This window comes from Epinephelus lanceolatus, chromosome 23 (assembly GCF_041903045.1).
Source record: "Epinephelus lanceolatus isolate andai-2023 chromosome 23, ASM4190304v1, whole genome shotgun sequence".
In the NCBI taxonomy this organism is placed as follows: Eukaryota; Metazoa; Chordata; class Actinopteri; order Perciformes; family Serranidae; genus Epinephelus; species Epinephelus lanceolatus.
In genome coordinates this window covers 6894449-6916637 of record NC_135756.1, presented here as the reverse complement: position 1 = coordinate 6916637, position 22189 = coordinate 6894449, and the positions used below count along the sequence as shown (strand labels likewise).

The window sequence follows — 22189 nt, the reverse complement described above, 5'->3', positions numbered from 1 at the left end:
AATGAGCCGAGTCCTTGTACCAGCTCTTTGAAGTGAATGAGTGAGCGGCTGCACTGTCTTTCTCCCTCACAAACTAGTCTCTCTCAACTTGTTCCGGATCATATAATCTGAAATTAAAGGGAAATTTCGGTTTATTTCAACCTGTCTCCTATTGTCCTAAATTTGTTTCAAGTGACTAGTGATATAAAAATAATAGTTAGCATGTTAGCCGTTAGCCTAGATACAGCCGGGGCGCATAGTAGCGTCAGACCTGTTAAAACGTAAGTGAACGGGCAACCTTCAAGTGCAAAGTTAGTCCACTAAACAAGCTTTTTCTCCACAAAGACCGCCTCATATCGTTAGGATAAATGTCAGAGAACATATAGAAAACGACATGTAAACGTGTTGTCTTACCTTACCGGTGTGCTGCCATGTTTGTTTACCATTTACCTCTGCTTTCCAAAGCGCAGCCAAAATCTCGCGAGAACAAGCAGCAACAGCTGGAAGGCAGAACCGACAGTAGCCTGAAAAGTTCATTCATTTATTTTATGAAAGATTTATAGAATAATGGCTGACTTTTTGCCAGACTTCGACTTTGCGGAGGAGGAATTTGATTTTGCAGAGTTTGATGGCCGCCCTTATTTATTTGAGCCAGAATACACTGACGAAGAGCTTTGTGAAAGTGAAGAACGGAGGAGGAGAGAGAGAGAGAGGCACAACAGGTAGAGGGCGAGAGAGGAGGAATGGCTGCTGCAAGGCTGCGTAGCTCTGGAGATTGGTGGTGTACCTGTCAATGCTGTGCCCCAGTGCCCACAGAAGAGGAATGCCTCTGTTGCAAGGAATGGGACCGGTTGCAGCCTTATTTTCAAGGTCTGGATGTGACCGAGGACGAGACACCTCCACCTGGAGTAGTATCCAGCTGGGCTTTATCTAGAGCTCGCGAGATTTCAGGCACGGTATGAGATCGCTGCTTGTTCTCGCGATATTTCAGCCGTGCTTTGGAAAGCAGAGCTAAATGGTAAACAAACATGGCACCACACCGGTAAGGTAAGACAACACGTTTACATGTCGTTTTCTATATGTTCTCTGACATTTATCCTAATGATATGAGGCGGTCTTTGTGGAAAAAAAAAAGCTTGTTTAGTGGACTAACTTTGCACTTGAAGGTTGCCTGTTCACTTACGTTTTAACAGGTCTGACGCTACTATGCGCCCCGGCTGTATCTAGGCTAATGGCTAACATGCTAACTATTATTTCTATGTCACTAGTCACTTGAAACAAATTTAGGACGATGGGAGACAGGTTGAAATAAACCGAAATTTCCTTTTAATGGATACAGATTAAATTAAAGCAAAAAACAAAGAAATTAGCAAATGGCTCGTTCACTTCAAAGAGCTGGTTCAAAGACTCGGCACGTTCGCGAACGTCACATCACTAACAGACACAAAACTAACCAGCATGCATGTTCTGACAATCACCGGTGATCTAATGAGCCTGGTCTCACTCTAAAGTTGTCGAACTCCGGGGCTTGGGCAGTGACTTGGGGCATCAGAAACCAATGAAAAAAGGTGTCCTTTAATATGTAGCAATAAGAAGGATTAAAAGCCATAAAACAAACACATAATAAAACAAAATATATTGGCTCATATAGGATAACAGTGACACTCTGCACTTACTGCATTATCTAATGATTATAGATACCTGTTTGTATTTAGTTTCCTAACTCGTGTTCTTTATGTGTGCCCATGTTTATCTGCTTTTGCAAGTGCACTCTTCAAATATAAAAGGTGAGAGGTCATATCTGTCTTCATTTTAAACAGTGATATCAAATTTACAACACTTGTTTGATTTTTAGAAATCCCAAAGTTTGCGTAGAAAGGGGCGTATGCTGTCTTCTGTGTGTACGCCACATTTATAAATGAGGCCCCAGGTTATTGTTCCTGCACCAGCCAGTCACTCACTCCACTTTGTCCCTGTATGACTCACCCCTCCCATCCCAAAGAGAGAGAGACCCACCAATGTTGTGCCATCAGCGAACTTAATGATGGTATTGCTGGAGTGGGTGGTGGTGCAGTCGTGGGTGTAGAGGGTGTGGAATAGGGGGCTCAGCACACAGCCCTGAGGTTAGCCAGTGCTGAGGCCAAGAGTTGTTGAGGTTTGTTGGCTTACTCTGACAGGAAGTCCAAGATCCAGCGGCAGATGGTTGATAAACGCTGAGGTACAACCCACAAAGAGTAGCTGTGCGTAGCTGCCCTGCTGCTCTACGTGGGCCATTTAACATGATTCATGTAAAATGGAAGTTGAGCCGTGGACATAAATTACAGATCAGCTGTAAAGCATTTTAATAGGCTACTCTGTCACAACTAAAACATTGGAGACTGAAAACAAACTGTATGGGTCTGATAACATTTCAAGAAAGCGGCAACAGGTCTAACACGATGTGAATTACTTCCTCTATTGGCTCAAAGCTGCTGGAGCTGTCCGATTTCACTGTGGTTTTTTGTCACCACCTCCTGCTGCAGCTGCCTGATCTCACCCATTGTCAAGATGAAGCCAACAGTGCAGAGCTAATAATAGCTCCACACATCGGGTCAATCTTACCCCCTCACTGAGGAAGAAATTTCTTTCCCTGCCTTGCTCAGAGTTACCCTGAGGACTTTCCTAAATCCCTCCTACGCTAGGACTCCTTTTTACAATATTTTGGGCTATGTTAGGAGTTCTCTGAAAGTGTTCTCAAGAGTGTTTGTGAATACGGCCCCTGATAATTAGGCTCAGACACCCTGGTCTGTCTGGTCGACCGCTGAGGAGGATTAAATCCTGACTGGTGGATCAGTGATCTGCCAGAACTGATTCTCAACAGGAATGTTAAGTTTGAGTTGTTGTTTAATTTGTTGAAACAAAATCAGTCACATATAATGACCTGAAAAGATGCCTGAAGGCAGCTTTTTAAGTTCAGTAACTCCATGAATTTTTCATCAGACTACACCAGTTTTTTGTTTTGAGTCCTGACTTTGGTTTTTCTAGCTGCTGAAATGTGGCTCTACAGTGTAAACAGGTTTGTTTTTGCCTCAAATCTGAGTTCTGAAAATGTGTTTTTCAACTGAGTAAAAACAGTAAATGAAAGAGTTTATTTGTTTAAAACACCTCTGACTTTCCTCAGTTATTGTTTTAAATGATGGTCCTTGTCTTAGATCTCGATGTTTTTGCTCCACTTTGTCAAATTTTGTATGCCTGAGGCCGTATTCACAAACACTTGAGAACAGGAGTGATTTAGTAAAGTTCTCTAAGCAAGGAAGGGACAGAAACTTTTACCTTAGTGAGGAGGTAAGATTGACCCTGTCGCTCAGTGTGATGCATACAACAGGGTGTGTCTGTGATTGGTTGTCACAGACACACCCTATTGTATGCAAGGTATGGACACCCAGTGCAAATTTCATCAACTGCATCAGAATATAAGACAGGAAATTTAACTCTTACATATAGTGTCTTTCAAAATAAATGCACTACGTCAGTACAATGCCACAAAGTCAGGTTTTTTCATCAACAACAAAAGCACGTGGTTAGTTTTAGGAAAAAAGGACAGGGTTTGGCTTCAGAAATTTTACGATCTGCGAACACTTCTCCTGGTCCCGCTGAGTTTTCCCCCTGATGCCCCCTAACTACTACAATGGCCACCGGCTGCGTATCATGCCCATGTTAAAGTAAATGGTAAATGGACTGCACTTATATAGTATAGTGCCTTTCTAGTCTTCTTGACCACTCAAAGCGCTTTAACTCTACTGAGTCACATTCACACATACACACTGGTGAGAGGCTGCAGCCCCTGAATTGAGACACAGCTATTGTCTCAATATGCTTGTTGATCTTGAAGGAGGCCCAAAGGCCAAACTGGAACCAGAATCAGAATGAGTGAACAAAATAACCATAAATATCACAAACAAGAGAAGGACATGACTGTAAAAATAACAGCGACAGAGCAATGCAGGTGTCACTGTCACAAACATACACTGCTTGGCCAAAAAAAAAGTCACCACCAAAAAAAAAAGGTCATACACTCTAATATTTCGTTGGACCGCCTTTAGCTTTGATTATGGCACGCTTTCGCTGTGGCATTGTTTCGATAAGCTTCTGCAATGTCACAAGATTTATTTCCATCCAGTGTTGCATTAATTTTTCACCAAGATCTTGCATTGATGATGGTAGAGTCTGACCGCTGCGCAAAGCCTTCTCCAGCACATCCCAAAGATTCTCATTGGGGTTAAGGTCTGGACTCTGTGGTGGCCAATCCATGTGTGAAAATGATGTCTCATGCTCCCTGAACCAGTCTTTCACAATTTGAGCCCGATGAATCCTGGCATTGTCATCTTGGAATATGCCCGTGCCATCAGGGAAGAAAAAATCCATTGATGGAATAACCTGGTCATTCAGTATATTCAGGTAGTCAGCTGACCTCATTCTTTGAGCACATACTGTTGCTGAACCTAGACCTGACCAACTGCAGCAACCCCAGATCATAACACTGCCCCCACAGGCTTGTACAGTAAGCACTAGGTATGATGGGTGCATCACTTCATCTGCCTCTCTTCTTACCCTGATGCGCCCATCACTCTGGAACAGGGTAAATCTGGACTCATCAGACCACATGACCTTCTTCCATTGCTCCAGAGTCCAATCTTTATGCTCCCTAGCAAATTGAAGCCTTTTTTTCCGGTTAGCCTCACTGATTAGTGGTTTTCTTAAGGCTACACAGCTGTTCAGTCCCAATCCCTTGAGTTCCCTTCGCGTTGTGTGTGTGGAAATGCTCTTACTTTCACTATTAAACATAGCCCTGAGTTCTACTGTTGTTTTTCTTCAATTTGATCTCACCAAACGTTTAAGTGATCGCCGATCACGATCATTGAGGATTTTTTTCCGGCCACATTTCTTCCTCGAAGACGATGGGTCCCCACTATCCTTCCAGTTTTTAATAATGCGTTGGACAGTTCTTAACCCAATTTTAGTAGTTTCTGCAATCTCCTTAGATGTTTTCTCTGCTTGATGCATGCCAATGATTTGACCCTTCTCAAACAGACTAACATCTTTTCCACGACCACGGGATGTGTCTTTCGACATGGTTGTTTAGGAAATGAGAAGCAACTCATTGCACCAGTTGGGGTTAAATAACTTGTTGCCAGCTGAAAGATAATCGCCCATGCAGTAATTATCCAATAGGAGGCTCGTACCTTTTTGCTTAGTTAAATCCAGGTGGCGACTTTTTTTTTGGCCAGGCAGTGTATTACAATCTACAGTCTGTGCAGTTATAACTTTAATGTTGAACTACATGCACCTGGCAAACTCGGTGAGTGGTGTTTGTTTTGTCTTTAAGATATCGGATATAAAAGCATGAGGGTCAAAGGTCAGGGCATAACGTTATGAAGCTGAGTATGTCCTGACCATACAGCTGCATTCCACAGTACAGCCGCTGCAGTGCAGCTATGCAGGAGCGGGCATGCAGTAACGCGATTGGGTGATAGCTTTGGGCTCGGCACCAGCTCGGCACACGATTGGCTGTTAGGAGTAAGGGGCGGGACGATGTCTCTTCAACCCATAGCTTCAACCAGAGGCAGGAGGGGCACGCACACACCCATGCTGCCCTGTCTTCTTCCCGTCCATTTACCAGGCGGAGGAACGCGCATCTTGAACGAGCCCTCGCAGCTCGGAGGTCGGAGATGGGAGGTCGGAGCTGGGAGGTGGGAGGTGAGAACTGGTAAGGACGACACAATAGCTATACGGCTAGTAGTGTCCGAGATGTGACTTGGTGAGCAGTTGCGTGTGAAGCAACGCAACACTTTGTCCTCTCGCTACCTTTTAAAAAACCACGCTGCCGGGCTTTTGCTAGTTTGGAATAAGGTGAAGAGGATGCGGAGACTGTGAAAGGTGAGCCCGGTGTCTCTTTAATGACAGTTAGACTCCTTGTCTGTCAAACTTATCAAAGCTTATCGCGTTATCGACTTTTACATGGCGGTCTTACCACTGTACCAGTTACAACATTTAAAGAGCATTGAGTGCACGTACTATTTTAAATACGCCTCCATTTACAGCTGCACTCAGCGGTACTTTGCTAACTTAACGGTTTTAAATCCTGGGGTGCTTTCGTTTATCTGACCTGATGCTTCACACAACTTTGTGAGCGCTGTTTTCCGAGGAAACCGAGCTGTACATTAACACACTAATTAACGAACTGTGAAGTTAATCACACATTTAACTCCGCTCGGTGCCCCGCTGCTCCGTCTCCGCAGGCAGAGTGCCCACAGCGAGCTCCGGCACCCGCCGTGAGTGTTTTCGAAAGCACCCACCCCGGCACGTTATGCCGTCGGGATTTCGGACCGTGTAAAAGTAACCTCTGTGACACACAGCGGTTTATGATACTCGCACGTTATGTTCGGCAAGATAATCCTAACAAACAAGCACTGCTTTACGATGTTTGAAGCGTTAATGCAGTCGCCAGAAGTAAGAAGCTAAAGCTGGGCAACACGAACGGCACCGCGTTCGGAACCGGGAGTGCTAACATGCTAAAATGCTAACCCACTTCCTGGTTGTAGGTCCACTCTACTATCACAGTTTTGATGCTGTTTTCGGGTTGAATGAGGTGCGCTGAAGTGGTTATTTATAGCTCCAGGATTCAGTGGGGGCTTGGCTTGAGTCTGACGTGTACGTGCCGGGATAGTATTATGCTAATAAGAGAAACTAGTCTGTGTCTCAGGAAACTGGTCTGTGTCTGTGTGTCAGACTGGGGGCAATGGGTTCTGCAGAGGCTTGGCTAGCAGGCTCGGGAGTACGCTGCTTTGTTTTATGACACGTGGGAAAGGTGATATGAGAGTGTATTAATATGTAAGCCCATTATAGGTTATTCAGTTATATTTTTAATGGTATATACAGCAGCTTCATCTCTAGTTGACTGTTTTAAATCCAGCTTGAATGGACTGCTCACTTCGCCTCAGCTTCCAACTTGGGTTTGGCTTTGTGTCAGACTTAGTTTGAATGACAGCATCAAGAGATGTCTGTGTTGGAAATCATATCAAATGCCAAGAAATTATCACGTGATGATGGTGTAATTAATTTGTGTGTTCCCTAAGAGAGTAAGGAGATTAAGGTTGGGGTATGAACTGTCATTGATGATGTCTTGGGCCCTCCTGATGACCCCGATGGCGAGGAGAAGGTCCTTCTGTCTTCCGAAGTTGGAACTGGGAATAATGCACATGGACACAGCAGCCTCTGTCAGTATTGTTGTCCTGGATTTCACACTCCTGTAACGTCTGCATGATGGCAGGAGCGTGGAGAGACTGTGGTTGGGGTCTGCAATGATGTCGTGGACCCCGGTGTTGTAAATATCCTGATTGGATGCTGCTCCCAAAATGACTTGTGCAGTTTTTATCACACCTCCTGTCCTGAGCAGTGCAGTGTCCGTACCAAATTGACTTAACTGATGGGGACACTTTCGACTGCACATCTGTAAATGTTGCTGAGGATATTGGTTGGCATGCCACATTTCCTCAGCTTCACTAGGAACACACAAACCCAACATTGTCATCCAAATGATTTGTGCACATCTGGGACTCATTATGGAAGCGTAGAGCTGCCATGCCAGAATAAAAAAAAAAAAAAAAGATCAGTATTAGGTAGTAACATAAGATATTTGTCGTGGTTTTACAAGATATTTTCACTTTATAACAAGAAACATTTCTTGTTTAAAAAAGAAACTTTCCTTGTTGTAACAACATACTTACTTATCTTGGTATAATGTGAAGTGTGAAAACGGTGTTGGAGAATGTCTAAACTGAGGACTATGGCTCTTCTACAAGACTTGATAAAGTTCTGTTTCATGCCAGGGTTGAGATATGGTGAGATTTTGCTGTGACTGAGCTCCCCCTTTGCTGATTTTGACAGTGAATCTTTAAAATCCTTTCATTGTAGGCCTACAGTATGAATCCTTGTCACAATATCATTCACAGTGCAGAGTAAAAGCAAAATGTCACTGTCTTAAAAGTGCTCTGATTAAATTATGTATCTGATCAGTGGTGGATTTAACACGGGAAGAGCAAGTGCATCCCTCTTGTTAACCTGCACTTTCCTCTCTGTTCCTTTACAGCAGAGACGGTGCAGGGTCATAGGTCACGGTGCTGCAGTGCCTTTCCACCCTCTTTTGCCAGCTGACTGGGAGTAGCCATAGCAGTGGGAACTGTTTTTTTTTTTTTCGAACTAACGTGCAGCTGATGACACCTCTCTACCTCATCACACTCCAGATTGCTGTTGAAACAACCATTTATTCTGCGTCCATGAGAAAAATGTGAGTAGCATCTTCTTACATGTATTGTTATTTTAATATCACCACTGCATTGAACGATCCATAACTCCACCAGTTGATGGGATATACAGATTAAATATGCGACGACCAGTTCCAACAGTTGACCATGGTCAGACTATGATTTTAATTAAATAAATCTACTCTGGGGCATGTTCATTGAATTGCTGTCATTGTCCACACTGAAGACAGGATTATGACGCTCTCTGTCCCATTCATAACACAAACATTGTCAATACGGCAGCGTGATTGGCTGATGGCTTTATGGGTCTGGCAGGCGAGTGACTTTTAGGGGGAAGAGGCAGAAGCTGTGCAGCCGCACCCTCCTTCAACCAGTGGGAGGGAGGGAGGGAAGGAGGGAAGGAGGGAGGGAGGGGTCTGTCGGCTGCCTTCAGCATAAACCACACCCTCCCCTCCTCCACTTATCAGGCGAGGGGAAGTCTCTCTTCTCTCTCTGAGGTTGGAACTTGGAACTGGGAATAGTGGGTGTGTGGGACTGGGGGTGGGTGTATATATACAGTACTGGCCTGTACTGTATATATATATATATATATATATATATATATATATATATCTCAATGCATTTAATGTTTCATAGAACATGTCATGACTATGGAACTGTGTCGTCTGTGTGCTGCCCCCAAGAGGCTTTCAGGACATTTTCAGTTTCACATCTCTATGTTCTCCATCATGCATGTGAAACACCAGAACTTGTGTGCTTACTGCTGTAATGCGCATGCGCAAGTGCTTGTTGTCGCGGCTTTGACTAGCTCAATTGTACGGATGACTTGCGGCCCACTGGGACCTGCAGACAGAGGTCTTCACGCCACCCACATATTTTGTAAGTACCCACTGTATTTCAATAAAGCAACCAGAAATTAGCACTATTGGTTTTATTTTATGCCGCTCACTGTGCGGCCTAGGCTGCTGTTGTGCAAAGCTAGTGTGGTGTTAGCATGTAGCTTGTAGCATGCTGCGGTGTGGACCAACAGTAAACATAAACATGCTGCCATACTGTTTTCACCGCCTGTGTGTAATGTTGACTTGCTCATGTGACTGGCTTTATGAACTGATGCTGTAGCTTGTAAAAAAAATTTTTTTTACACAGTTCCACGTCAGAAATGCTCCACAGATAGGACAGGAGAGGGAGTAAATAATGTGATAGCAAAGTGATGTGGAAACAAGAGGGCCAAACATTTGGCATACAGCAACATACAAACAATATAAAGAATACTACTTTGTCATATAATATGTTTTATCCTTAGTTGTGTATTTCATACTGTAATTACAGAAATTACTGTTGTGTTCAAAACTATATATCAAACCCTTGATGGACAAGCAGCCTTTCCTCAGTAAATATGTATTTCTTTTTAATACTTGTTTTATTTACAGGTTTCCATCACATCAAACTTCTTCCTCCAACCAGAGGGACCTTGCATCTAATACACATTTTTCTATTTCATTGTAACTGTACTCAGAGAGCATTTTTCATGTTATATTTAAATTGTTGCTTAATAAATATGAATGTATTGTGATGTGTGTCACATGGTCTTCTTTATCTTTTAAGTTAAAACTGCAAATGTGTTGATATGACTGAGTATGAAACGTGTACGCAGCTGGTGGGTGATAGTTGTCATCCTAAAGCCAGACCCACCTGTTCAGTTAAATATTACAGTTTGAGCATTTTGAGGTTTAAAAGGTGTTTAAATGGGTGATGGTGAAAAGACGTTCGGAAAAGGTTCAAAAGTGAACCACCGACGATTTGAAGACGTTGGTTGAACATTCACATTCGGACCATATTTCACCAGGATTTGCAGTGTTGACTTTCACCTGAGAAATTTGGATGCGATTTCTTCGTTTGATGAATCAAAATGATACGACTATTTGCACACTGTCGATGATGAAAAATCTCACTACTGCAAATCCAGGTGAAATAGAATCTGAATGTGAATGTTCCCAGCGTACATTTGAACCTTTTTCTGAATGTCTTTTCACTGGTGACCATAGATGTATTTTTAATCGTCTTTTCAATTGAAAATTTTTCGCTGAGTTACCACAAAAATACTTTTTTCAAATGCTGTATTTCAAGTGTTTTAATTGAGAATCATATGACAACATCAGGCAAAATGTCATAACGTCAGTGATTTCTCAAAATATTATATTAAAACTTTTTAAATCAATAATACTGTGTAAAAATATATATAGTGAGAAAGTATCCAATGTTCAGAGCTCAGAAAATAAAAGGTGGACAATTATTTTATCTCATTTTAATGTGTTTGCTGTAGAAGTAACCCTAATTGCAGTGTTGCCATGTGATTTTTAAGCTGCAAAATGTCTTACAGTAATTTGCATCATGCTGTTAGCGTTTATCAACTCCATAAAATGAAATGATGCATTTAAAGGGAGGGGATAAAATTCAGCGTTATCCACCTTACACACACACAACTAAACACAACTGTTGTTCATAAATAATCCATGTGTATGTTATGTGAAGGGATTTTTTTTCTTCAAGAAAATTACATACATACCCCCCAAAAATTACCCAGGGATCCAGGATTTGGAGTTTTAACATTTCCCTTTTTTTTTTTATCATTTATGATGTTTTTCTTTAAAAGTTCTCTATACAATATTCAGAGCATTAATATAGCAGCTAATCACTATTTGCTATGTAAAGATATAGTAGAGTGATGGCGTCCTGAGCAGAGAATGATGTCACACTCCTTCTGTGTGTGTGTGTTGTAATCTGAGCTTCTCTGTGGTTTGTTGTGGTAAGCCGGTCCAGTCCTGCGTGCATATTAGTGCATTCAGGCCAGTGACCTGATGTGCAATTTTGATTTCTGAAGCTCTTTATGACGTAAAAATAGAAACCCAGTATGGATTTAAAAGAGCCAAGGAATACTTTTTTATTTGATAGAAAAAGTGTGTGTGTAAATAATTTATAATAATAATAACAACAATAATAATAATAGTAATAACAATATATACATTAATATAAACATTATTAATAAATAAAATAAATAGTAGTAAAATAAATTTAATAATATGATGTTATCCGGTATGACATTAACTTGTCTGGCTGTTGTCTTGACTACATATAGAAATCTGCAACCTTGAACTTCAACTGCCAAGAATGTAAATTCATATTAAATAAATAAATTTGCATATAATCAATATTATAAGTGTTTTTTTTTTTTTTTTTTGTAGTGTTATTCCAAATAACACAGGATTTTAGTCCCCAGTGTACCAGTGTGCAAAAAGGACCAATTAAACACCCTTTAAGAGACTTTTTAATCTTTCACCATTGTTTGTCTTACAGGCTCCCCATGACTGTGTAACACCCTGGGCTCTAGTTTCGCAGACTGGGTGAGGCAGAGGTGCAGCGCACCTGCGCTTCGCCAACTGGGTGTGGCCAGGTGGATTTTGCAAGTTTGGCACACCGTGCGCGCTGGCGCAGCTACTCCTCTTTCCCACCTCCGTCACTCCTACCTGCGCAAGTCGGAAAGAGGGAGGAGAGAAGGCGTGGAGTGGGTTTTACACACATCACACCAATCAAATGAGCCCCTCTCCTCGCCCTTAAATGTGCCGCGCGAAGGCGTAATGAGAGTTTACTCAATTCGCCATGGCAGAAGAGAGCAGCAGCGTCAGACGGCCAAACTTCTCCCAGGAGGAGGAAACTGATGTTTTGGTCCAGGAGATCCAAGCTCGCAGTGTCCAAATATACAGAACTGCGGGCAGACCTCCACGGGCTGATGATGCAAAGGTAGCCTGGGAGGAGGTCACCACAATTGTAAATCAATGTTGCGTTTCTCTCATGCGCGCGCGCGCGCGCTCTCTTTCTCTCTCGCAGTCTCACTCTGTTTCTTTTCTTTTGGCTTTTCTAAGATGCCAGATGCTGAATATATACTCCCTATCTGATGCTGTGGCTGTTTGTGGTTGGCTGAGAGGGATGTGAACTCATTAGTTTGCAGCTGTGTTAATCAAATCAGGTTGGGTTTCCATTACGCGTGCCAAACGGTGCCAATCCCCTTTGATCTGTCATCAGATGTGACAGGACAGTCGATACAGAGATACATTTATGTGCTGATTGCAGATAGTTGCATTGAATAGTGTTTTTTGGGTATTTATTGCATCGTTAATGTCCCTGATATTCTGGAAACCTGCCTGTGAGGTTTTGGTGACGTGTGCGCACTGTCCACCGGCCAGCCAAACTTTGGCTTACACCGGCTGCGCTCCGTAGACCTGGTTTCAGCTGGCGAGCTTTTAGCGTACCTTAGGTGAAGCCTTTTGGCACGAAACTGTCACTGCGCCAAGCTGGATCTGTCGATACCTCCCCCTGCTGCGCTGCCACACCCATCTCAGCGCACCTCGGTCTGCCAAACTACCAAACTGAGCGCACCTCGGGTTGCGCTGCTCGAAACTAGCTCTGCGCGGGGTTCACCACCCTGCACCACCCTGCGCTGCGCCGGGAAACTAGAGCCCCCTGTCTCATAATGTGTAAAACAAACAAACAAACAAAAACATAAATTTGCTCCCAATTGCTTGTTATCCTGGATGACACTGGCCAACTGCCAGTTTTCAGACAAAATGCTCCAATCAACTGGATGTCATATTTGTTATAATATTTAAATATATCATTGGTAACACTCATACAATAATGCCTGTGGACGAGATTTTGTGTTTTATTTGATTTTTAACACTTTTTGTAGCTTTTTTGCATTTAACCATGAGGTATGGACAGTTACCCCGTACGGCATTTTGTGACTAAAATGTCTAATATTTCTTTAACTCTGTAATACACTCAATACATTTCATATTATTTGACAAACAGAGATTAATAGATGTAATAAACGTACACATTTTCCTTATTTTTACTTGCACATCACGTCATTGACCCACTTGCCACTTCAAATGGGCACGCTGTTCAATCAATCAATCAATCAATCAATCAATCAATTTTATTTATAAAGCCCAAAATCACAAATCACAATTTGCCTCACAGTGCTTTACAGCATACGACATCCCTCTGTCCTTATGACCCTCACAGCTGATCAGGAAAAACTTCCCAAAAAAACCCTTTAATGGGGGAAAAAACGGTAGAAACCTCAGGAAGAGCAACTGAGGAGGGATCCCTCTGCCAGGACGGACAGACGTGCAATAGATGTCGTACACCATTGTGGTGTCATTTATGTACTAATTACTTGCCTTCAAAGTTAGGTAATTTTTGTGATTTGTTTGCTCTATCTTTACAAATCTCACAGGCATAATTATGGACAGAAAAATGTGACCAACATCCATTGTATTAAAGAGAATGGTATATAGAGCTCAACTCCTTTGACAATGTTAGTTTGTGAAACAGTATCTTAATAAGTAAGTATCGTCAAAAATATGGATTTATCGGGGCGTCGGTGGCTTAGTGGTAGAGCAGGTGCCCCATGTACAAGGCTGTTGCCGCAGTGGCACTGCAGCATGTCATCCCCTCTCTCTCTCTCTCTTCCCCCTTCACGTTTACCTGTCCTGTCCATTAAAGGCAAAAATGGCCAAAAAAATATCTAAAAAAATAAAATAAAATATGGATTTATCAAGAAATATCAATGCTGAATATCAGACATCCCCAATTTCCGCAGTATTGATACACTGTTACCAGCTGCACAGAGTTAATTTTGACAGCTATTTTAAATCTAGTCTTAGTCCTGAGACGAAAACAGTTCATAGATTTAGTCACATTTTAGTCATTTTTAGCCTTCATACTATAGTTTTAGTCAATGAACATTCAAGATGTTTTATCTTTTAGTCAATATGTTTTCTATATGTTTTTAATCTTTAAACTAATCCAGGGAGACTAATTCCTGTATCAGAAATCAGGTGACAGGTTCTATTAACATTTCATTTGAATATTTTTTTCCACACCTACAAATAATTTCTGCCACTTACAAACTGTCATTTCTCCAGCAGTGCTTGAGGGGTGATTTACGAGCGCATACTTACTGATCATCATTTGAGACATCTGAGACAAAGGGGATTTGTAAACTCGTGTCCTCTCATAGAGTCAGTGATTAAAACTAAACTTTCATCTCTGGCAGAGAAAACTGATCTGGGTTCAGACTGTTTACAGACCGTTTCACACTCACAGATAACTGGACCTTCTACCTGCCTGTTGAATACTATCAACCAATGACCCTTCTTTAGACAGCTCTGGTCTGAGTCGAGTCCTGCAGGGATCAGATGTGAACATAGGTGGCCGGTTGCTTCTCGCTGTGCTACTGTTCAGTGACTAACAAGTGGAGCTAGCTGCTAACAGCCACCGCTGCAACTAACAAACTCCACAATTCCATTCAGCAGGTCCACTATCCACAGTCAGACACACGGCTGATTATTTACTGCTGAATTACAGCTCACATCTCATACCAACGTCTTTGCTGGCTACTAAAACATCCTGGCGCTGACTATTTACTGGAGATTACCAGCCTGTCACTCATGCAGCATTTGAAGATAATTAAAGATAATTACAAGCATGGACGTTGACACCTTTCAAAGTTTGATAGTCCACCACTAAAATCTTCATCACGTCTTGTCTCGTCACAGCATAGATTTTGTCTTAGTTTTTATTAGCAAGATCTATTTTGAGATTGTCATCATCTCTTTTTCGTCATGACAAAAAAAAAATAATTTGCCAACAAAATTAACACTGCCACTGCGCTTTCTCGCTATCTCTTTTTATTAATGATTAATACAGTCATTCTGCTGTTCTCTGCTACTAGCTTGCTAACGTTAATGGTTTTTTTCTTGCCTGTGTGTCCTTGTATGTTAGTCAGAATTTTTGCAGGCTCATGGACACAGCACAGACAGACCTCTTTTTTTCTCCCTCAGCAGCAGAGTCTTGAGTCATAGGATTGATAATTGATCATTTGAGCCAGTCAAAGCTGATCAGATCAGATCAATGAATAAGAGGAGCAGCTGTTTGAGAGCGAAATTAAATGTTTAGACCCAGTACAATACATGGTTAAGTTTCCCTTTCACTACACCTGCCATTCTGCTGCTTCAGCTGTGATCAGAGTGCGCTCAGCGCACCTAAAGAGCGGTCAGGCTCTAAAAATAGAGAATCTATTTGTGGTGGCAGATGTTTTGATTGTGTCGGTTTGCCGCAAAAAAAATAAAGTGAAGGAAACTCTGTCTTCTCATATTAATGTTGTATTTGTGGTTTTTTCCCCTCTTTTGTTTTGAAAGGTACACAAAATACTGGACATGCCGTAGCTCACAGTGAGGGTCATTGGGGTCAGCTTGGATCCAAAGGAGTTCCAGAAGTTCCAGATACCCTCTGCCATGGCCTTCTCAAGTGATCACAACTTCACTGGAAATTTGGAAGGGCAGGGCGAGAATGGCTTAACCTCTGCACCATCACTTGTGGATGAGCAAAATCTCAGTGCTGACTTTGAGCCTGCCCCAGTTGAGCCTTTATGTCCAGGGGAGCCCCAAAACATGATGCCAGCTACAACCCAACAAGCCATGCCTGGTAACAGTCAGCAGATAGGCCACTACATGGGCATGGAGTCACAGAATGCTATGGGGCAGGCATTTTCTGGTCCTGGGGGCATGGGTGGTGGAGGTGGTGGCATAGTTGTAGACCAGCATGGCCAGTACCAAAATGCTAGTATGAGCCAAGCAGCTAATACGCTGTTCTTCAACCAAGACCAGAATGGAAATATGTTCTACCCCTATCAATCATATCTATACAGCCACAACCAGCAACTTTGTGTTTTACAACAACAAACACAGCAGCAACAGCACTGCCCAAATCAGCCGTTAAACCAGCACCAGCATCACCAACTTTTCCCACAGGCTTTGCCGCATCGGCAGCATCCTAATCTCTCCTTTGACCGGAGAGGTCAATCTCAGAGCCAAAAGCAAAGTCGCCTTTATCGACAGCAGGTTCAGAGCCAACTAACTGCACGAGGATCAAAGTTGCGTTCAAGTGCTAAGCAAAAAAAGACTTATGTGGATAGTCAAAATGCTTCTTTGAATGGGACTTGCTTGCAACCACAGCAGCAGGGCAGCTACCAGCTGACCAGGCCAGATCTAGCCTTCTCTGGATCAAGATTGAGAGTCCCTCAATCATGCTTTACTGTACATTCATCATCTGTGCCTCACTCTCTGCCGCTCAGTGCCACTGTAGGTTCTACCAAAGCTTGCCAACCTGCACAGGACCCTTCCTACCCTGGAGGCCCAAAAATACCCAGTCACAGTCAACAGCCTTTGTTCACAACCTCAGTGTCTCTTCCCGCCACCAGCTCTGCATCCCTCACTTCTACAGCACCCACCCACTCAGGGACTGGAGGCCAGTTTCCATCCACAGTCAGTTCTACCAAAGCTTGCCAACCTGCACAGGACCCTTCCTACCCTGGAGGCCCAAAAATACCCAGTCACAGTCAACAGCCTTTGTTCACAACCTCAGTGTCTCTTCCCGCCACCAGCACTGCATCCCTCACTTCTACAGCACCCACCCACTCAGGGATGGTAGGCCAGTTTCCATCCACAGTCAGTCCTACCAAAGCTTGCCAACCTGCTCAGGACGCTCCCTACCCTGAAGACCCAGAAATACCCTGTCACAGTCAGCAGTCTTTGTCTACAACCTCAGAGTCTGTTCCCACCACCAGCACTGCAACCTTCACTTCTACAGTTCCCAGCCTCCCAGGGACGGAAGGCCAGTTAGAGGAAAATCTTCTCCAGACCCTATGTTGCTCTGGAGTATCCCAAGCCAACTCCAGCATGGCCAGCCCGCTGAGACCTCAAAGCTACGGGGCCAGTCTTTCCTTGGGAGACAATCTCCTGCCACCAGACGAGGAAGACCTGGAGTTCCTGGGACATCCTGATCTTCTGGCTGACCTACTGCCACAGCTGAAGGCTCCTCCCAGCCAACAGGATGCATCTGAGTACTCCTGTGTCCAGTCCAGCCAGGAGAGTGGGCATGAGCACAGGACATCGCCTGTTGGGTACAAGGTAGAAAAGGTAAAACAATGTCACAAAGTTATTAATTTCATGTTTTAGTTTTTAAAAGAATATAAAGCATTCAAGCACATACATGCACCTTGATATTAAACAAACTGTAACAGGACAACCCTATGAAGGTAGTGTTCTTTTTGTCCTTGTCTAATTTATATCCGTACAGCCTATGCACTCTGTCCTTTACCCCACTTTCTTCTCAGTATAGATTGATATGGGGAATAGGAGGAGGGTGAAGTTTGATGGAGTGGAAATTAAGTAGATGTTAGGTGATTAGATGCCTGTCTGTTTGTGTGTGTGCAAATGCACATGTGAAAGTGCGGGGGAGAAGACAAGAGTGGTGGAGGACAGTGGATAGCACTCGAGGGAGGGGGTTTGGGAGATGGAGAAAGCAGTAGCTCATGGAAAAAGGAGAACTTAGGAAAGAAAGGAAGGGAAAGAGACAGAGAGGAAGAAGAGACGCAGAGGGGGGAAGTTTGGGGAATGCAACAGACGTTTCCTCATGGTTTGCACCATACACTGTACATAAAGATGGACGACATGACAGCTCCCCAAAAGTGAAAACATCTCGATTGCCCCCTGATGGCTGGCTGCAGTGTAGTTCATAATGTCTACCCTCTCCATGTCAGTGAATGGGACATGGGCCAAACTAAAAACTCAAAGTACACATCAAATAAATTTTTCCCAAAGATGCTTCTTGTCATTTAAGGTAGTTTTTAGCACGCTGCTATATGTTCAAGTGTTATATAATGCTATTAAATGGGGATTTTGCAGCATGATTGAAAACTAGGGCTGACCCAAAAAATTCGAAGCTTCGTTCGATGGCACGGGATTAGATTGTGAAAAAAAAAAATATCAAAGCTTCTGCGCTTTATTTTCCGTTTTTTGGGGGGAGGCCTTAAACGCAACACTAACCCCCACCAGTCCGATACTGACAACGAGCACACTCAGAGTCGGCAGACATGTCCAAGAGGTCATCAGATGTCTGGTTGCACTTTAAAATATGCCCTGACAACCCCCAGAAAGCAGAGTGCCAGATTTGCCAAAAGCAATTGGCATATCACAACTCAACAACAAATTTGGGAAATCACTTGAAAACGTAAGTAGTAATTAAAAAAGAAAAAATCTCCGACAAGGAAACAGAAAGCTCGACGCACAATGGAGACCTGCTATTATCCTGCTTGAACGCAGACGACTAAATTCTTTCAACAATGTGGCTCAAAATAATGATAAAATAGATTTTATTGATGTAAAATATGCATTTTCCAGTTCCACCGGACCGCTCTGAGTCTGGTGTCAGAGACACTTCAGATGCTCTGAGTTGCGCATCTGTTTGATTGTGCTGCAGTATGCGCCGAGGGTTTTAATTTAGTGTTCAATCAAAAGTTAAACATTACTTTTCACCGACCATTAGTGTTTTTTCTTTTGTGAATATTTTATCTTAATTCTAGTGTTGGAAGAAACTGCATTTTCGCCATAATTTATTTTATTTTATTTTTTAACTTTAATTATTGTACACTTGATACCGTGGAGAACGCTACTGCGCAGACTCTGAATGATGTCACCAGAGCAAGATGGCAATTTCTGTACAGTGGGAGTAAGTGAAGACACTTCATCCATCTTTATATACAGTCAATGATTTGCACACCTAAAAGAAAGGCATGATTTTCATTGATCATATTTATGTTAGAATGCAGCATTTTAAAAACAACACATGTACCAACAATTCCATAGATTTTGTTGAGTGCAGCAGAAACAGATTATCTCCAACTAGAAACGTGAAAATTCACACATTTTTGTCATAGGAGCACTTGTGTTTTCCGTTGGTTGAGTACTGGCTTGACTATCCCCCAACAGGAAGCAGGTGACAACAAATCTGGTGTCCTGTGTGGATTAGCTATGGTTAGGCAGACCATTTGCCCATCTGCAAGGTTCATTTATTGAAGTGGGGCCATGATCCACAGCCATACCAGCGTGCATCTCTTGGTCTGTGTCAGCATCCAACCCTGTGCTTACTATACGTTCACACCAACAGCGACCAGAGCTGTTCAGTTTCAGAGACCAAAATAAAAAGAATGAGGCTTGGGACCGCGTCGCGGAGGTAGTTGGTTGGTCTGGTGAGTTTTAAAGTGTGTAATGTTAGTAACAGAGGAGAGAATTGCAGACTAATGTTGCAACCTAACATGCAAATCTTCCTTGCTTGGTTTGAATGGGATGACATACGTTTTCTGTTTTCATTGACCAAACATAACTTTCTGTAGGCCAACTATGAGCTTTTTGACTGGACAACAGCAAGCGGCAACTACACCGCTTTCAAGCCAGTAGTCCTCTTTGCAGCTCCTTTAAATTGACAAGCATGATTGAACGTTCAATGATTCACGTGATGAGCGACAAGTGCGACCAAAGCTGCCACAAATATTTTTGACAGTTGTGTTTCTTGGGCGTCCACAAGAGAATTTGCCTCTTTGGAGCCTTCTGGTCTGAACGTACAGTTAAAGGCTGACTGTGCTATTGAAGAGCCTGCTGATAGTGTGTTTGCTGAACAGACCAGGCATCAGGGGGTAGCTGCCAAATTCAAAGGTTAAACTGAGTAAAAATAAAGTATTGGGCCCTGTTGTAATGGATCAAAAATATGTCTAGAACTCTAGCTTGTCCTATGAATCAATTCAGCAACGTTTAGGGACTGCAAGGAGTTTTCTCTGAGGAGGTAATTCAAGCCTTGAAGCATTCTAGTGAGACCTGTTTGAGCTGGATACCAGTTTGTAACGCTTACGTTAATGTTAACGCTAACGTCAAAGGAATACTTCACCCCCTAACTGACTATTTGTAAATTCATTGCTCACCGGGTATTACATAAAATTTGTAAAGAAAATATTTTACCTAAAGTTTGATTAGTCATGAGTTACACTACTCATTACTCAGAAAAGTAATAACTTTGACTTACTGTTTGATTCCATGGGTTATTGACCGGATATTTTTCTCCATCCAGAGCTGTAAGTAGAGAAATTTGCACATATCTGTTGTTCCAAATGGAGGTTTGATGTGTGGTGAGGTTATGCGTGTACATGAGTTTTCAGCACAGTAGTACTTGTTTGTGAGGGGGAAGAGCTCTGACTGTCAGTTGGTCTGAATTTAAAGTGTGCTTTTTTATTTCGCTATTCTATCCTTCCTTCTCTGTCTTGCCTCCTTCTGCCGGGATTAATGGTGTGCTCCTTTTGAACTGGGAAGTCGGAGTGTTCAACTTCCGATGGGAAGTCGGACTGTCCAACTTCCCAGTCGGAAGTTGCTACTGGAACGACCCCTGAAGTTGGATTTACAACTCTGAAAGTCAGAGGAACATCACCAAACTCCGCCTCACAACCCAAGATGCCTGCTCCATATCCCAGTCGTAAGTGAAAGCAGTGGTCACAAACTGTTTATTAACAAGTCTGTCTTATTTGTGTCTCATTAAACAGATTGTACACACAGTACTGTCCAGTGTCCTTCTGTGGACATGTTGCTTTGGTGTTCATATGCACAAAATAACACCTAAGGTGCTGTTATCTACTGTGTTTTTGTTTTTTCTCTCCAAACTTTATTGAATACATGCATGCATCTACAAGCATGTAGATGTAAGGGAAAACTGGAGATCCTTGCTGCACACTTGTGTTTACACACAGTCTGCGAGAAGCACTGTACTGTAGTTTGACAGAGCTATTGTTATCTTTGTAAAGTGTTTTGTTAGCTTTTATGCTGGGTACACACTACACAATATCGGCCTGTTTACAGCCTGACGCAGCGTTGTACGGTGTCTGCTCAGATCGTGAACGACAATGAATGTCGTATGCGATAATCCATCTTGTGTAGTGTGTCATAGTAGACGACAACCGACACCATGTCTGGGACACCTCATGACATCCCGACAGAAAATCTAGCATGTTTGATTTTCTTTTTGTCGTTCACGACTGCTCCCGTCATAGCCATCACTTTGACCAATAGGAACACAGAGCGATCTGCTGCCATAGACAACTGTACGTCAACAACACCCCAGGGTTTGAGATATTTCCTCGAGGGACGTTAGCACACAGAGTAAAAGGGAAAAATGATGGCGTGAAACAGCAGAGGCACTTTATCAACCCGCTGAGTACTGCCATTAGCATCAAGCTAGCAAACAATGTACTTTCTTCATAATGGAGGATAGGAATAAAATTGTAAGAAAAATAGTGGCTTTTACTCACCACAACTGCAGAGGCTACCAGCTTCATTTGAAACAGACTATATTATAAACGGGTCGTTATTTATTCATCCCGCTGTATTTTTATATTTTTACTTTTTATCTGCTCCTGTTTGCCTTGATAAAGTTAATGCATCGTGCCGTCATTTCAAACTCAACACTTTCTATATCTGTATAAAATTAAAAGCCCCTTATAACTTTAGTTGAGTTGAGTTGTTTTATTGTGAAACATTTGCAGGAATTTGTCGGGAGGATTCAGTGACTTGAGTACGGCTCTGGCCGCATTTTCCTGAACGAACCCGACCCAAGTCCGAGCACCGCTCGCACAGCAGCGTAGCACGGCACTGTATACACACTCAATTGGAGCAGAGCCTGTGTTGCGTTCAGGTGTTGTCACATAAATAACAAATTCCAGCACTTGTATACTAATATTAATATTAGCATACTATATTAATACCACACGTGGGCCAAACCCAAACTCTACAATCACGTAATCTGACATAGTGATTGTCGGAACAGACAGAAGTGTTGTGTAGTGTGTACCAGGCATTATGAAAAAATCCCAAATTTAAAGAAAGGCAGAGTATCAAACACAAAGTGACAGCTGGAAGTCCAGAAAATGAATTGCAGAGTCACCAGAAATTAAATTTCTATGACTG

The 22189-nt window shown here is 42.7% G+C and overlaps 1 protein-coding gene across 7 annotated transcripts in view; it reads left to right on the top strand.

Annotated features, from left to right (window-relative positions):
• LOC117249265 (uncharacterized) overlaps positions 1–22189 on the top strand; it is a 39201-nt gene that overhangs the window by 4793 nt on the left and 12219 nt on the right. For 3 of the 7 annotated variants that reach the window (XR_013490368.1, XR_013490367.1, XM_033614798.2), the window contains exons 1-4: positions 5733–5895; positions 8108–8305; positions 15545–17323; positions 20546–20705. Coding sequence is in view for 5 of the 7 variants with exons in the window: in XM_033614798.2 (XP_033470689.2) it covers positions 15641–17323; positions 20546–20705 (1843 nt within the window). In the remaining 2 variants the exon portion in view is untranslated. The other 4 variants (XM_078165008.1, XM_033614799.2, XM_078165005.1 and 1 more) reach the window with 4 other exon arrangements.